The sequence below is a fragment of the Eucyclogobius newberryi genome, unplaced genomic scaffold, assembly GCF_026437365.1.
Source record: "Eucyclogobius newberryi isolate DKJ021-1_F unplaced genomic scaffold, fEucNew1.0.hap1 SCAF_1, whole genome shotgun sequence".
NCBI lineage: Eukaryota > Metazoa > Chordata > Actinopteri > Gobiiformes > Gobiidae > Eucyclogobius > Eucyclogobius newberryi.
In genome coordinates, this window is record NW_027315723.1 from 27,126,934 (window position 1) to 27,145,385 (window position 18,452).

At 39.4% G+C, this 18,452-nt stretch overlaps 1 protein-coding gene across 2 annotated transcripts in view; it reads right to left on the bottom strand.

Annotated features, from left to right (window-relative positions):
* The window catches only part of LOC140357070 (low density lipoprotein receptor adapter protein 1), a 38,059-nt gene that overhangs the window by 10,779 nt on the left and 8,828 nt on the right, over positions 1-18,452 (bottom strand). For both annotated transcript variants that reach the window (XM_072442021.1, XM_072442020.1), the window contains exons 2-3: positions 10,429-10,571; positions 7,811-7,923 (exon numbers count right to left, since the gene is read on the bottom strand). In XM_072442021.1, coding sequence (XP_072298122.1) covers positions 7,811-7,923; positions 10,429-10,571 — 256 coding nt within the window. The remainder of the gene's footprint in view (positions 1-7,810; positions 7,924-10,428; positions 10,572-18,452) is intronic.

Consider the following 18,452-nt stretch of genomic DNA (forward strand, 5'->3'; position numbering starts at 1 on the left):
TATATGGGACACGTTTGAGTTCAAACACTCAGATACACAGTTGAATAGTGTAATGAATTCTGGTTGTGTTGAACTGTAGATTGTTTGTTGCTCGGCTCCATTGATGATTGACCCACATTGCAAAGCCCAGGACGCTCCTCTTTCTCTCTCACGTGAGCATCTCCCCAGTTTGAACTTATATTTGGACCTTAATTGCAGCAAAAGAAGCAGAGGGAAAGTTAGAAGACCTGACCTATTTATGTGTGGAAAACAGGATCGAGACACTGGCTGCTCCATTAAAGAAATAATGATCACCTCATCAGCATATTTCAACAGCGCTTTATGGGCCGCCGTCACAACTTCACTCATTTTAAATATTTTATGAACGATAGTCACAATAACATGGTTTTATGAGTGTCATTAATGGTTATGGTAAATATAAATAAAACATTTAGACAATAGAGTTGTGCAATTAATGGAAATATGAATCAAAATGTGATTAACTCATTTTAAAGGACAGTACTATTTGTATTTTATTGTCCTTTAAACATGCTCTTGAGGAACCTTTACCTTGGCATCTCATGTTGTGAAACTTAAAATAATGTGTATACAAAAAGCACATGACATTCTCTGAGTCAGGCGTTTCCCACGTCAAGAATTGAGGGAGCACTCCATCTACTTGCAGCAGAGGGAATTACGAGGAGTAAATAAACAAAAGATAGTTTATCCCGATATGCATGCTCGTAGTTGATTTGATGACAGAAACGCTCAGAACAAGTCCTGGCGAGGAATTATGGACTGTTAAAAACGGCACAGAACATCTCTAAGCTCGAAGTATCAAAGTATGATGTCACAAAACTGGGAAATTCAGAACCAAGAGTTTTTCTGAGGCTCTAACCCTCCGAAAAACGCTTGGTTCAGAGGAAGTGTGAAAGAAGCTAAACACAACTCCAGGTAGAGAACATTCAATTTTACATTATATGTGTCCTTAAATCATGTGACGAGCTGTTTAATCGACATGTTTACCAGCCGATCCAGTGGTAGTGAAACCACAGTAAAGGTTTGGATGGAGTGAAATGCATTCACTTATTGCTGAAGTCTGTCTTGTTTATGTTCAGGTATCTTATTACAAAAAGCCATATTTATTTGTTATTTGATAACAAAACAAAAGTCCAATCAAACTCGTGATTGATCAATTTGAGGAAACAAAGCCCAAAAACCTCTGCAAAAAGTACCCTCTTCAATAAACAAAATCCTCCATAAATAAAGAAAAAAGCAGAGCTCAACCAGGCTATATGAGAGAATTTTAAGATGAAGCAATGGTCTACACATAATAAATAATAGAGTTTGAGAACCAAACCATTCCCACTACAACGTTGGAAGAATTTCAGAACAGAGGGACACACTAAACAGCCTTCCTTTCTCTGCAAGTGTTTTTCAAAACACTTGAAACTAGCAGAAGAAGCAGGCAAAGAGACAAAGAAGACACACAAGCAATAACAAGAACGTAAAGGTCATAGATTTATCAGAGTTGAACAAAGACAATCCTGCATTCATTCTGCACAAATCACAGACAATAGAAATCAATCTAACCCACGAGCGCTGTTCTCAGACAGAAAATGTATTACAGATTTTTTTCCCTCCCACCAACGAGGCACAAATCTGATACAAATAACTGACAGACAGCGAGGCGCGGCCCAAACACCAGACGCTGAGCTGTCAGCGAGCATCACATCTCCAAAGGGGGGCTTCTCTTTGATGTGCCGGCTCTGGTGAAAATATTAAAATACAAATTCACATCAAAAGCCTGTACCGTTTCTTTACACCAAATAAAGAAATGTTGTTTTGCTTCGCTCACAAGTCGTAAAAAGACGTTATCTCCGGCGCACGGTGAATGTAATATGATTTAGTTTGATGCCGGGTGATATTATGGAGCGATTCGTCTCCCAAACGTGTCACTGTTTGCGGCGGGCGAACGTCAGTCAAACCCGGCTGACCCGTTTGATTTGAGAGATTTAGATGCAGCTCAGCCCCGGCACAAGCTCCTGACAGAATGTGAACGACGCCAGCCGAGCCAGATGGAACCACCGCGTGCTCCAGCTCATTGAGAGACATTAGGATCGACCTGCAGGTTTTTGGAATCATTCGACGCAATTATTTATGTGCAAAGAAGAACAACGACTGCGTGTTAAAAACTGAAATATTATGCTCTTTTAAAACACCATCTGAATAAGCTTGGTTCCGCTTTGGAGCCGTAAACTGCTGCTATGTTCATGTCTGATTGTTGCTTATTAAGTTTGGAAAGCTAGACAACTGTGATTAGATTTGGAATTAATTTTCAAAGTCAAGATTCAGTTTGCACATTCAGGAGAACTGGCATTTGAGCTCAACTAAACAAAATAATTGAAGAATCCAAAGTATTTCACATTCAGAACATGTTTGTGGAGGAGGGTAAAGTTTTATAAATAATAAGATCTCCATAGAGACAAGATATTTTGTTTTTCACAGAAGGCATAACATATTATGTGCAATTGCTGTCGTGATCACATGCAATGGTATTTATGTATTTATTTATTTATTTATTTGTCTATGGGAGTTTTTATTTATTTATAGGAGATCTTCTACTGAGAGTGTTTTTCAGACTTCCTATAAGTGATCTGTTCTTCTGTATCTACCTCTGTATCTACCTGCGTTGCACCAATGAAATTTCCCCATGTGGGACAATAAAGGAATATCTTATCTTATCTTATCTTATCTTATCTTATTACCAAAGATAATTGCAGTCTTTGCCATCTGCAAATTGTTTAAATAGCTATTTCTACTTGATTGATTATGGATTGAATATAATCTCACAGCCTTTTTTAGATCTACATTCTTTGTCACTAATAATTCTTTTCAAATACATGATCAACCAATTAAATGTTGATATACGTTGTCTGAAGGCTCTGGATGGAGAATATTTATGAATTATTTATGAAAATTTGAAATCGTCAACTGTTTTCTTTACATTTTGATTTAATAATGTTGCTGTCTTTATAAAAATATATTATTGTTTTAGAGTATGTACAGTCCTGATAATGATTACAATGATCAAAATGATGACATTTTTTTTTTTATAGTCGACTAGTCACAATTAGTCGATTAATCATTGCAGAACTGCTGATTGTATAATCTCACAGCCCTTTAGTTTTCATCATATTTAGATTTCTCTCTATTGAAAGAGAGTTTGATGATGCTACAATACATAAAAAGTGCTCTTTAGCGTGACATTTTCACACTAAATAGTACTTTCTTTGTGTTTCCATGTGGTCTCTTATACCGTACTAGTTCTGATAAGCTCAAAACTGTTCAAAAAAGGTTCTGTTGATTTGTTTTTTATACAGATACTTGCTCAAATGAGTATTGGTTTTAAGACTAGTTTTAATATCAATTAATATGCAATGTTTTAATACTTTTCACATTTTTTCAACTAAATCCATGACTGAATCCAAATTGGGCATTTGTTCAAGGCAGACCTGGCAATAGTTCAAGGCACAGTTCGTTCTGAAACCGTTAAAAATCAAGGCCTAACACAACTGAAGCTTTGAGGGGAGCGGTTCATGCATTTCACTTTGTTGTGGAAGTGAATCTATTTGGCAAAAATAACACACTCTGTATCAGTCCTTGATGATGAAGACGACCCACAGTCTCAGCTACACTTGACTGAAAACAGGGCCATGCGATTTTACCTTCTGAAAATGTGATGCACAAATCAAACGCACGATTGTTTTTGATTGGCGGCATCTGTAGACCCCGTAATTCAAATGTATTTCATGTTGAGCAGTATCAGAAGAAAATAAATTTATTTTTTCTACAAGGGGATAACAACATTAATTGGTTGGAATGGATAGCTCTTGCACATTGTGGAACAAATAGCTGTTCTCTGCTCTGCTTGTGGCATAACCCAGTTAATTACAGTTCCAACAGTCAGAATAAAGGCTGCTGGTCTCAAAACATCCATTTGTATGTAGCACGTTTATTTTAATGTGCCTGACTCATGTAGCAGTATAGTGGGTTTCAGTCATGTTGTGGCCATGAGCAGAAAAACTAAATCAAAAGCAGCTCAAAACATATAACATATAACAGGCTTTATTAATATGGATACCTTTGTTGGAGCGTCTAACCCAGGTCGCTGTATCAATGTTTAATATTGTTTTTTGTCAACTTTTAGATAAACATTGTAAGGCTGTAAAATGAATCACAAAAGTTCAGAAATATCACTTTATACCCATATTTTATGTTGCATATCTTCAAGAAAACACAATATTATCTACATTTTGATATATTGCCCACCTCTGCTGTTGGATGACGTCAATCAGACACTGATTCTGGATGACAATGCATTTCCCATTGTCTATCTGTGTGTGTGTGTGTGTATGTGTGTGTGTGTGTGTGTGTGTGCGTGTGCGTGCATGTGTGTGTGTGCGTGCGTGCGTGTGTGTGCGTGTGTGTGTGTGTGAGCGTGTGTGCGTGCGTGTGAGCGTGTGTATGTGCGTGTGTGTGAGCGTGTGTGTGAGCGTGTGCGCGTGTGTGTGAGTGTGTGTGTGTGTGAGCGTGTGTGTGTGTGCGTGCATGTGTGTGTGAGCGTGTGTGTGTGTGTGTGTGTGTGTGCGTGTGTGTGTGTGAGCGTGTGTGTGCGTGTGTGTGTGTGTGTGAGCGTGTGTGTGAGCGTGTGCGTGTGAGCGTGTGTGTGTGTGTGTGCGTGTGAGCGTGTGTGTGTGTGTGTGTATCTCTCTGTGTGTTGAGGGGAGTGGCTGGGTCATGCATGCGACGGTCTCATTTCTGATGCACAAAGTCTCCTGTTCTTGTTTGTGTTTGCACACACACTCACGCATGTGCACGTACGCCGAAATGTTGTGCATCTCCCAAGACTATCCATACAACTTTCTTTCACCCTTCACTTGGTTTCATGGACAATAAATGGATTATGCACACAGAAAAGACAAGAAGCGCGGTCTGTGCAGGGGGAGGGATCATAAAGAGGATAAATCAATCCCCAGTGGAAATGCTGTTTTTAGTTGAATATTATAAACAACTTTAAGAAGGCCGCATGGTGAAAAAATTAAGCGGTTTATGGAAATTAATCCACAAAGGTAAGTCCTGGGTGATTATAATTATTTATACACAAGGAGAAAAAAAATACTTTCAAATTATCTGAGTTTTATTTCTATGCTTTTTCTTATTATTATTATTTTACTTCTGTGGCTATGTTCACATGCACACCAAAATGATGGGATTTCTGGAGTTATGAGATCATTAGAATTACATAAAAACAGTTACATCTGATGTGAGTAATGTGATTTATTTCTAAAGTGTAAACTAATATGTCAAAAAGAAAATGGGAGAGAGAAATTGTTAAAGATTGAAAGTGTTATTTGAAATTGTCTTCCAAATACAAGTTATTCTAAAAAAAAAAAAATGTTAAACTGATGGCAGGCGTTTTTGATGATCCTATTTCTTCTGGACATGTAAACACACACCATTCTGATTGATCTAATTATTTAATCATCTGATATTCTCGTTATTTGATTTTTACTGCATGTAAATATATCCAGTGTAATGAGCTGCAATCAGAGTATAAAAGATCCACTAGTTCAGAGATAAATTAAAGCCAAACAAATCCTTGAATTTACATTATTTACATGTCAATCTAGTTCTCTTTGAGAGCATAATGAATACATCATATTGACGCACGTGGAAACATCCTCGGCGATGTACCTGGGGCCATAGGGTGTTTCGGCTCTTTCAACAATAGACACCCTCGCCCAGGCGACCCAGCTGAGGGTGATTGATCCCAGGAAGCCCTACCTCACCCACAGCTCCCCTCTCCTGACCCTTAGTCACCTTGAAGCAACAGCGGCCTCTGTCACCAATCTGACTGCGCTTTGACTACCCTTCGACTGCCCTTCGACTGCCCTTTGCCTGCCCTTTGCCTGCCCTTTGAGTGCCCTTCGACAGCCCTTCGACTGCCCTTCGTCTGCCCTTCGACAGCCCTTCGACTGCCCTTTGAGTTCCCTTCGACAGCCCTTTGACTGCCCTTCGCCTGCCCATCGACTGCCCTTCGACTGCTCTTTGCCTGCCCTTCGACTGCCCTTCGACAGCCCTTCGACTGCCCTTTGACTGCCCTTCGACAGCCCTTCGACTGCCCTTTGCCTGCCCTTCGACTGCCCTTTGACTGCCCTTCGACAGCCCTTCGACTGCCCTTTGCCTGCCCTTCGACTGCCCTTTGCCTGCCCTTCGACTGCCCTTCGACTGCCCTTTGCCTGCCCTTCGACTGCCCTTCGACTGCCCTTCGACTGCCCTTTGAGTGCCCTTCGACAGCCCTTTGACTGCCCTTCGCCTGCCCATCGACTGCCCTTCGACTGCCCTTTGCCTGCCCTTCGACTGCCCTTCGACTGCCCTTCGACTGCCCTTTGCCTGCCCTTCGCCCGCCCTTCGCATGCTGAATACTCTGCCCAGGGACTGACTCACAAACCCCCTACATCCAACTTCAATGTGCTCACACCTCGCTTTCCAGCCATTGCTCTTGCACTCCTCCACAAGGTCAGCATATTTCAGCCACTTTCTTTCATTGGTCTCCTCCACGCGGTCTTCCCATGGCACTGGAAACTCTAGGACTCGAGGACTAACAATGGTCAGACGATAATATAATGCCGACCCAGCAGAAATGTGTTAAAACATGTCTTTGTACTTATTAGTTTAGGTTTAATCATCCGACAAAGGTGAAAAGTGCATTAAAATCACAAAGAAATTAAAGAAATCACAAAACAATTTAAGACATAAAAGAGAAGAGTGCAAAGAAAAATCCTTTCAGTCATATGCACAGCTAAACAAAACTGTTTTTAGCTTTGATTTGAACATTGTCAGAGTAAAAGCCTGTCTCACATAGGTAAAAGGTATCAACTTGATTATATTTATCTATATTTAAGTCATCTTTAAAGATTGTCTGGCCTGAAGGCTTTATTACCTTTAGTTGTATGAAATGGTGCGCGAAAGGGTAAAGACATTTGCCCTTAAACACTGCACCACGATGAGCCCTGCTGAAGTCATTTATGATTTCTTTTCCCATCGCTGTAAACATAATGGTTATTACATTCTACCAAGCCTGATGGAAGATAATACTTCAAAAGCCCCATTGACTCCTTAACCCTGCAGTGTGTTTCCAGTGATAAGGGGAGAGAGCACACCCTTTGCACCGGTCTGAGCGTAGTGCGCTCAGAGGCCAGCTGTGTGATGTTTACACTGTAAGCCTCTATGACACAAAGCCAGCTCTATATTACAGGAGGCTGCAATCTCCAGAGAAGAGAAAACAACCCCACGCCACATGCCACGAAGCCTTCGGGTGAACTGAATCAATGGAGATGCTGCTGGGAAAGGTTATCAAGCGGAGAGGCCGGCTTCCCAGCATCCCTCACTGCCCTTGTGTTATTGGTTTGAGACAACATTGATCCAACACAGAAGGCAAGACTGAGCAGAAATAATCCTCACGTTAAGCACAGACCGAAGTGAAGGTTTTTCAAGGCAAACCGGAACTAGTCAGTCAGTTTCATGAAAAGGGCCCTAAAAATTTGGTATTTCTTCACGTTTGCGATAACATTTGACCGTCATTTCACATTTGTCTGATGATTAAACCTCAACAGATACGTTTAAAGACATGTTTTAACACATATCACATAATATTGTCTGACTATTGTTGTTGGATATCCCCAAAAATATCAAGATATTCATTTTTGTCAATCTCATCGTGTGTAGAAAACTGGTCAGTCTCGTATTAAAATAAATCCAAATTTACCTGTAAATGGAGACGTTTTCTATGAGGTCCGAGGTCTCTGTGTCTGTGATGACGATGCCTTTGGGCGAAACTGTGAGCGTGACTTTTCTGAACTTCTTGGCGCTGGCTCGGGCCTGTGCAGATCAAATACAAACACACATCAATCGTTACAACCTCAGGAAATCCTCGCCATAACTTGTCTCTGAACTGTAATAGTGTCTCGACTGCGACTGTGGCCACTGAGATGAAAAGGACGAAACCAGTGAGCGAGTTGTCCCAGAAACGCGTTTTTATGAAAAGTGACAGTGGGAGAAATGTGGGCAGCACGTGAGGCTGGAGGTCGGATCTGGCAGCGGCGGCGTGTCCCCCTGCTGCTCGTCTCCATCTGCGCTCACACATTAATGCCATAATGGTGCTGAGCTGGCGGTCTGTGAGAGCGCCTGTTGACCTCTTTACTACGCAATTAGCTGATAATGAAAGAAAGATTTTGACAATTCGACACTATTCGGAGTCCTGCGGGTTTAGTCTCCCCTGTCAACGTTGTCTAAATCTGTTGCCAGGCACTTTATGGCAGAAGTTAGTTTTTTTTTTTCTGTTCAATCATGTGTGATTTTACTGCTATAATGAGATGAGGTATGCTTGTCTTTCTCTAAACTGTTTTATGAATTTGAATCTGGACAAAATGGACTTTGGACCAAATGGGACGTTTACATTGGACACGTGCCTTAAAGTGCCTATGACAGGTTAAACTACTCAATTTACTAAAAGACAATTGAGATAATTATGTTTAAGGTTTTGCTGAAATGTTTATAGATTTGATCCCAGTTTGGTCATTTTTTATGTTTAAAATTTCACTTCCATCACATCTAGGAAACATTACACTAGGAAATTGACAATACACTAGGTAATTCTTCAACTGCTACCTAGCAACCATGTTGTGCATGGGTCAAAATGCCTCTAATGTCAAAGAGATGAATTATTATTGTTTCAAGTGTCAGAAAAAAATAAACTTTTGAATTTAGTTTCTAGTATGATGTCATTTTAAACATATTTTTCAACTTGTATTCTCAAACTAAACCTTGCTTGGTGTAAAACTACCATTTATATTTACAACAGTCTTGTTTTATGACTTTGTAAAAACCGTCATACATTTACATTGTCTTTTGTCCTCTCTCTGGTCGTGGCTGCGTTTTTCTGTTCTGTTCTAAATATTCCGCCATATCAGCTTGAAACGTAACATAGTTAACATTGTCCAATTGTATTATGCTGACAAACACAAAAATTGCATTATGTTGGTACTTTCATGCAATATCACATAAAAACTGACCCAAATTGCCGACAATGAAGCAGACTTAAAAGCTAAAACGAAGAGGGGAAAGTACATCTGCAAAACTAGGACTTTTCAAGGACGGCTCGCTGCCTTAATGCCCTGGAGAGGAAGCGTGCAAATGTGCCACACTTAAAACAAGTGTCACTGTAGTCGACAGTATGAAGCAGACTGTGGCAGCTAATTTACGTGATAGTGATAACCACGTTCACTGCTGTATTTGTGTCAAGCCACGAGGCAAAATCTGTCAAATTCAGATACAGCAAATGGAGTCACAGTCTAACATTTGGTTCTTTGGTCTTGTCTTAGTCCAGCCATAAGGGAAAGTCCCTATAATACTATTCACTTTTTAATATTAAAAGGATTATGGCTTTTGCTTTTGTGCAGGTCAAAATTATTGTAATTCTTTAATTGAAATTCAGCTTTTGTGGTTGGTTGAGTTACAATTTTGATCAGATTTTGTACTTTCTTTTGCACCAACATAACAGTGTCAACTTTTCAGACTTTTTAAAGTTGCATTATGTAATTTTTTTTTCTGGTGGAAGTTCAGTCCCTATGAAAATGTTCCACTGTATTAAAGACATTATTAGTATCAATCTTGCATTTACTCAATTACGGGTGTTTTTTTTGCTCAGAAATGACTATCCCCTGCGTAGACTGTAGAACTATCGTAGAAAATGTTTGCATGTATTTATGTGGACAATGATTTATAAAGATGATAACTTTTAACAATGTAATAATATAATAATTGACCATTTTGGAATGTCCTGAGCAAACATCTGAACCAGAAAACACCCAAAATGACCACTAAAGCCAAATCCCTAGTGCCAGACTCAGTGACACGGACATTACACGCACGTCTTTTCAATCAATCGTGCAATCGAGTTCTTTGATAATGTTTCAGTGGATGATGTACTGCAGCAGCATCTTTTCAGCAACAGAAACGTGTCACAACTCCAAACCCCGCTGTAGAATAGGCCAGGCAAAACCCAAACATCTTCATGGAGGTGGCAGAAAAGTTACATAGTGCACCTTTAACATTCGCTGGCTCCGTTAGATCCACCAGATCGAGCAGATTGCAGTGCGGGGGTGTCACTTCCCTCAAATCCACAAGGGACGGCCAATAAAAAGAATCCGCGTAATTGATATCTTCAGCTTGTCACTCGTTGCCTTCATATTTTTTAACCGCGCGCTTTCATGCGAGCACAAAGTGTACAGTGTTGCTGCTTACTATTCACTTTATCTTTACATGAATAATGCAACAAGGCTCCGAGTGTAGAAATGCTCCATAAAGTGCAGATGATTGACTCACCGTGGCCACGATCCTGTGTATGGCAGCGGAGGCCATGTCCTCTCCTTTGGGCTGTCCCACCAGAGTCATGCCCAGGTACTTGACGTTGAACACCATGCCCTCCAGCAGAGTCTCTTTGGTGTCGGTCCAGTTCTCCGGCAGCTCTGCACGATGGAAACACACACGTCAAATCTCTCAAAGGACATTGCTCATTTACAAACATTGTCACGTCCCCTCGATGCTTTGCCGTTTGTCAGGTGTTGAGACCGGTTTCGCTGTGACGTGGAATGGTTTTCTTCTGTCTATTCCAAATGATTCTTGTAAGATTAAAATGTAGATCACTAAAAATGTAACAGATTCAGTCATTTCTAATTGTCAGTGAATTGTCTAACATGATAAATATTTGAAGTTTTTTGTGTTAGATGGCGCCGACATAAAATCTAAATCTAAGTCGACCGTGTTTAGGGCTGCAGACCTTTAGTCGTTTAGTCGATTATATGGTCGATGGCGTCTAAGTTGACCAAAATGAGTGGACTAATTATTTTATTTTGATTTATTTGGGGCAGCAGCAGAAATGAAGAGGCACAAACTGAGTTGGCTGAAGATTTGAGAGCACAACATGAGCTTTTACTTCAATTAATTCACCGTTTCCTATTATTTTCAGAATAAATTGTTGTTTTTGCAGTTGTCTGCGTTTCAGCTCAGTTTGAGTCAGATACATGGTCGGATGCTACAGACACACTGAATCATTTTGAGAGCTTTTGCCACACTTTAGTTTTGATTATTTAATCGACTACAACTCTACTCATGCTCAGGAAATACACATTGAACACAATATTTATCAAGTTTTTTTTAAAAGAAAAGTGAATGCAGAAAAGGAAATCGAGATCGATCAATATCGTCCAGCTCTAAAAACAACAGTTCGATAATAAAAGGATAAACTACAACAGCCTGGGAAGGTCAGTTTTAGTTACACACATTCAGTTACAGCTTGGCGAAAAAGTTGCACATTTCAATTATAGGAATGAGTGTTTTTTGATATTACAATGAACAGCAAACTAACTTTTTCTCACTTACAGGAGAAAAAGAAACAGTACGACACCATAAAAACACATGAACTATTTTGAGCATTGTGTTGTTTACAAAGCTCTTTGCAGCGCAACGTTTTGGCATAAAAACATCACAAGTAAGCAGACAGGGCTATGAATAGAGGCACTTGAGATAAACACATAAACACAGAAAACAGAGACTTGTTTTGATTCACAGTAAAGAGAAACTGTTCAAGGGATTTCTTAGAACACGTCACTTCCAGGCATTTAATAGTATACCAGCGTTAAAAAATAATAGCACTTATGATTCAGTTTAAAATCATAAAAATCATAACATCAGAATTACACTAAAATAGAACAAGAGTGCCAAGTGTTATGTTCTTCAGGGAGTGCAGCAAGCTGGTTAGTTACCGTAGTAGTTGTCTTTACTTTGAAACAAATCAACAAAATATAAAGAGCCGTTTTGAACAGTTTACACCAGATCGTCTGTTTTTACTTGTGAAGTAGATGCAGTTTGTGCTGAACTGTATTAACTGTGTATTGTAAAATCATTGTGAAATAAAATGTAATTGTGATGTAAATGAGCATGTAATATAATAATAATCAGCATCATCATAATTCATAATAATCATAATAATTAAAATAATGATAGGGTAAAAAAACATTTGTATTAAGTTCAATTAAATGTAATATTATTCTGTTGTCGATAAAAAGACAGATACCGGTACCGTATTTTCCGGACTATAAGTCTCACCGGAGTATAAGTCGCACCAGCCAAAAAATGCACAATAAAGAAGAAAAAAACATATATAAGTCGCACTGGAGTATAAGTCGCAGGCGTGTCTTGAAATGCAATTAAAAATAATAACAGATGAGAGAACATGGTGAATAGGTGTACGTATGCTAACGCTAACACCTTCAGCTACATGAGGCACAGACAGAACTGTGGTAAGTGTCTGGTATGTTAACGTAACATATGAACAGTTATTCAGATAACTATAGCATAAAGAACATGCTAACAAGTTTACCAAAGCATCAGTTTTACCCCAAATCACTAAATCCATTGAATTCTTCTTCCTCTGTGTCACTTCTAAAGAACTCCACAAACTCCAGAGGTAGAGGAAGTGCAGATTCTTCTTCTGCGTCGCTTAGAGCCTAGAGCGCCCTCTTGTGGTTGCCAGTATGAAAATAACAAATAATATCACATATAAATCGCTCTGGAGTATAAGTCGCACCCCGGTCAAAACTATGAAAAACTTGCGACTTATAGTCCGGAAAATACGGTATATAGCATTTTATTCTTACTGTGACGCTGATGTTTCATTTTAGTTTCTTTATTTTTGATAACACTCTCTGTCTCTTCGGCTGGCCGGCTACATGTCTGTAACGAAAAGAGTAAGGATAATTCTGATCCTGATTAGCACTTAGCTTTCCTTTAGCAGCCTACTGTACTCACAATATTACTTAAACACAAGTACCTCTCTTCAGCTGCAAGTATTGATGGCTTGATTCAAGAGGCTTGGACTGACAGCCAACATTCACAACATTCACTCTTTAGGGAGATAAATATACAGGATAAAAGAGTCCAACCCGGCGCCGCTTCTCTGCGCTGTCCCCTCATGGACCGGACCATCTGTCATTGGCGGGCCCCGTGCAGCTGTGGAGCCTGACAGCGTTTACACAGCTTCCAACGGCCCTGAATTATTAAACCATCTTCAATCACGCGACGGGGCCCCGCTTCAGACGGCATTTGATGTTATTAAGTGTGATGCTGTGTGTGCGCGCGCTGAGGAGCCGCCGCGGGCAACGAGGAAGCCCTGTGTTTGTGTTTGTGCTACGAAATGGTACTAATTGTTCTTCTGAGAATCAATCCTAAACTTCATTTATTCCCGTGGAGCGCGCTTGTTAATTAAAAAAGGTCAGAGATGAGGTTTGGTTGAGAATGTAGTATTAAGAAATGGAAATGTAATCACGGTCAAACACTCAACACTCTGAAGATGCATTGTCCATGTTGTGACAAATTAATAATTAAGAGGAAGCATGTTTTTTGCGGCAGGGTTTCCATTGGATTTCTCCCCAAAAAGAAGTCAGTAAATGTTTAATGAGTTCAGCTTGGGTCCAAAGATAGAAGCGACAGTTGCGTAAGGAATGAGGCTGCAGTTCTGACTTACATGACAAAGAAACTACTGAACGTATGCTGACACTTTCACCTAGTTTGGAACACAATATAGCGTATTTTCCGGACAATAAGTCACACCTTTTTTTAAAGTTTTGGTCGGGGTGCGACTTATACTTATATACTTATACTTATACTCCGGAGCGACTTATATGTGATATTATTTGTTATTTTCACACTTGCAACTGCATTTCATACTCCAGTGCAACTTATATATGTTTTTTTCTTCTCTATTATGCATTTCTTGGCTGGTGCGACTGGTACGTTACTTTTTCCGAGGTACGTTACTTTTATTATTACTATCGTGCAGGAGTATTTGTTGCAGAAGCTGTAGCAGTAAATTATTCATCATATTACACTCGAGATATATAGTCGTATAAGTAGCAGTTGCAGTAATGGCAGGTGCGGTGTGAGCAATTGCAAAACATGCATTTCAGATTATATTTCCCACAACGTTTAATTGAGTTGGGCAGCTGGTAGTTAGCGAGCAGAGTTTTAGTAGAGTTGTGAAATAGGATATACGTATACCGGTATGTAGTATATGGAGAAATGTTAGTGACAATAACTTTCTTGAGGATTTTCTAGTTGATTCATGTGAAGATATATAGTAAATGCAAACTGCCTTAATCATCCTCATATTCTTATTTCTGCCTCTTGAACAAAGCTGCAAATGAGAATTGGTTTTAAGATAAGATAAGATATTCCTTTTTTGTCCCACATGGGGAAATTTCATTGTTGCAACGCAGGTAGATACAGAGGCAGATACAGAAGAAAAGAACAGATCACTTTTAGGAAGTTTGAAAAACACTCTCAGTAGAAGATCTCCTATAAACAAAAACTCCCATAGACAAAACCCAACAAGGGATGGAGGGGAAAAAAATAAAGATCAAAATAAATACATAAATACCATTGCATGTGATCGCGACAGTAATTGCACATGAATATGTGTCATGACGGCACATAGATTGCAGATGAATTTCACAGTAATTGCACATATGACACATATGTTAGGTCAGTATTGCGAGTGTTCAGGACTAACAGTGTCTGTTATAAAGTCTGACAGCAGCAGGAAGGAAAGACCTAAATGGAGCGACGCGGTAAATAAAGGTGAGATAAAAGTAAATACATTTGAAAATAAGCACAAGCTATGGGAGCAATATTGAACAAAAATATTAATATTGCAAATTGTTGTTTTGGTAGACAAAATTAGATGTTTATAATTAAAACTGTTGAAAATAACCTCAAAAAGAGAGAGAAATATCTAGTCTAACATTCCAAACAAGAGAATAAAGTTATATTTCTAATACCTCTTACATTCCTGATGCATTGTGTCAATATCATCTGAATATTGTTATCGGGACTGAACGATTCTTTGCCTGACAAATATTGCGATTGCGTTTTGATAGTGAGATTCTGTTCAAAGTTCACATTTTGAACATGTCCAGAAGCAGCAACATCTGAGAGAAGACTGAACTACTGCTAAACTAATAAAAGAATCACGTGTATTTTCAGGACATGTTTGTAGCGGTCTAAACTACAGTGTTAGCTAGTTCATACACGCTAAGACAGGATATTTTGTTATTTGCAAAGGACTTAAATAATTGCGACCATTTAAACTGCAATTTTGTGATTCGACTGTGCTTTTTTTGCCCACCTTTACCACAAGCTGCAGTGCAATTTCTGTCAGACGCATGTTTGTATGGCCCACCTGTGCACAGTGTGGGGAGGCAGTGCAGCAGGTGATTTAATCTAAAAAGCGCTGACAGGATTAAAGAAGGAGGCCCCGCTGCTCTGATGACGTGTGTTAATATAAAGAGCAGCACTTCACACCTCCACTCCGGCTGAATGTTCCCTGATTACATTACGCTCTCACACAGACATAGATAAAAATATGTCGATAAAAGAAACTCCCGAATAACATTGTTTTACAAACAGCTGGCATGTGCAGCGACTCACAGGAGGTGGAGCGCAGAGAAAAGGCAGCATTTGCTCTCTGCGGTCCCTCCAGCACATGCAGCGATCACCAGCTGTCTCGATCTGCTCCATGTGCCTTCTATTCATTTGCACCGGCGTTGGACCAGGCTGAATATGCTCTGCCAGAGACAATGGTTCTTTGTCGTGAGCTTTGTTCATTTTCTGTATTTAGAAGCTACACAAATACGTTCCAATTGGCAACTTTTGTTGAAATTGTGTTATTCTTTCATATACAGTATTCTACTTCCTGAATATTGTCTGTACGCTGTATTCGAGTAGGGATGTAATAATAATCAAAATACCGTGATACTGCGTGTGACAGGTACAGAGTGCTTCCTGGAGGATGGGCTGAAACAGGGAAGCGTGCCTCTCGTCTGTTCATCCGAGGGGAAGGATAGAGACTATTCTCTAGCTAAAGATGGCAGGAATCAATCAAAAACCACTTTGGGCACATATATGAGGCACCAACAGCACTGTAAGAAGGTTAAATACTCTGACATTTTAATTTTGCTTGATATAGACCCTTTAAAACCACTTGCATATCTTAGTTCTTTGGAATATAACAGTAATTATTTGTAAGTTTGTCAAGGCATTTAAACGGAAAAATGACATTTCTGCAATTCTGTTCTGTTCCCCGCAATATCGCAATATCATACCGTCAAATGAATTGTGATAATATTGTACAATGAGATATAATTCCATTTTGTTACATCCCTTCTTTGAAGTTTTACTGAAGCAATAAAAATATTAAACCAGAACAATCTAACAATTACAGAACATAATTCTACAAGGACAAATCTGGGCAAATCAATTTTACAACATAGTCCAGAATTGGCTTTTGTAACTTCATTTCAAGAGATACTATTCTATCTAATAGCGGTGGACGATATTCACAAAAATGAGTACCTTTGTAGTTTTAATTAAAGACGATGTTCGGATGTTGCATGTCTCCAGAACAACAATTGCAATATCACCCAATGGATCGAAACTGAACTGAAATACTATAAGAATGCCATCCGAGTAAATCATTTGTCTGCAACATGTAAATCATTTGTCTGCAACATGTAAATCACCAAATGTTTGTAGCAACCCTTACCGGACAATGCTCTAAAACATAGAATTCCTCCTGCACGCGTCTCCTCAAGAATGTGGCCTTACTGTTTCACTCATTTAACCAAACTTTGAATCTAGGACAGCACATTGACTGAGAAAATAGGCCGCACATTGAGCCGGTGGGCGGCTGCAGCGTGGGTGGGGGTGTATGGTTAGTTGGCTTTCAGACTCTGCCTTAAGGATTGTTAATCTGGCCCATCCTTCCAAGATCTTCTTTCCAACTCATCCATCACCTCTTCTGCTTCACCACAATGTGCCCTGAACACAACACCGCTCGAACATGAATCACTCAGCAAGTACTTTTTAAACAGATTGCATTAACCTCCTCTTATTCCAAATGTAATTACAAACGAAGCAATAAATGACACAGAAAACCATCTTGACATGTCAATGGATCAAACAGCCTGCATTGCTATAGCGACGCAGGCGCTCCATCACTCGCATCCGGCAGCGGGAGGCGGTACCTGCAAATTTTATCACTGAACGCCCTGGCCCGGCTTCAAAGGGAACTACAAAGCACCTTAAGTGTGAAGTAGAATGATTAATGCTGAAAAATGTGCCAACCAGACCACTCCAGTTAAACATTATACACCTGAGTACCTACCTGAAGCTATGTTAGTGACATAATACCACCCACCGGCCTGGATCATTTTACAAACAAGTAGAGAGAAAGGGAAACTTCAGCACTACATTATGCAAAAAACTTTTGGAATAAACACAATAACCGGATCTGTTTAAATTTACATAATATTTCTAAAATTTCAGCCACTTCAAAGCTCTTCAATCGGGAACAAAAAGATGTGCGGACCAAGTTGACACGTCTATGGTGTGATATATTCACAGTAGACAGATGTTGTTTGGGTTAAAACGTCATACGATGATTCATTTGAGTTATGACAAGACAAGCAGCCAGTAGGGACATGAGTCCAGTTGGGTTCAAGATACATAAATCATTTGTCCATCACTTTTCCTTCAATTCAAGGTCATCTCAGGTGAGCCATCAGGGAAATCAAACATGTCCTATCCAAAAGTCTAACACATCAGCCCTTTAAAGCTCAGTTTAGCGACTCTGGTTGGATCGTCCCACTTTATGGTCTGTTCTAAATCCTTCTATATTCAAACAAACTATAGGAGCAACTGTCTGGTCAGGAAATGTTTATGAATCCTTAGAATCAACTGCTTAACCATGATAATAGTTATAACATTGGGAGAAGAGAGGAAGAGATAATTGTAATGTTGGGTCTGGGCCTTTGATTGACAGCTGTTTTAATGTAATGTCTGTCACCAGACAACAAATGTGGATTTGGACAAATACATGAGCTTGGTAGGAGTAAAGTAACAAAGACGCAAAATAAAATTCATGTTAATTATAATCAATTCAACATAAGTCCTTTTAATGTTAGTGTACTTGGTTTGCCATATCCATATATTTTGTTTCCACTCTCATCATGTTTGCTGTTAATTATGATAATCACTGATCCTCATGTGAGTAAAATATGTACAACACTTCAAGTGTTCTGAGGTCTAAAAGTAAACTATGTGTCTTTACTTAATTACTTCATGTTTGCATAAGCTGTTTTGGACTGATAAGAAGATGGAACTTTTATAGAAGCTGTATAAAGAGATAACAAGTAATCAGGCGTAGTAAAAAAGACGTATAAACTGAATACTAATCAGTGCATGTTTTACTTGAAGAGGCTTCTATGATTAATCTAGAAGATGGTTTTGGACTT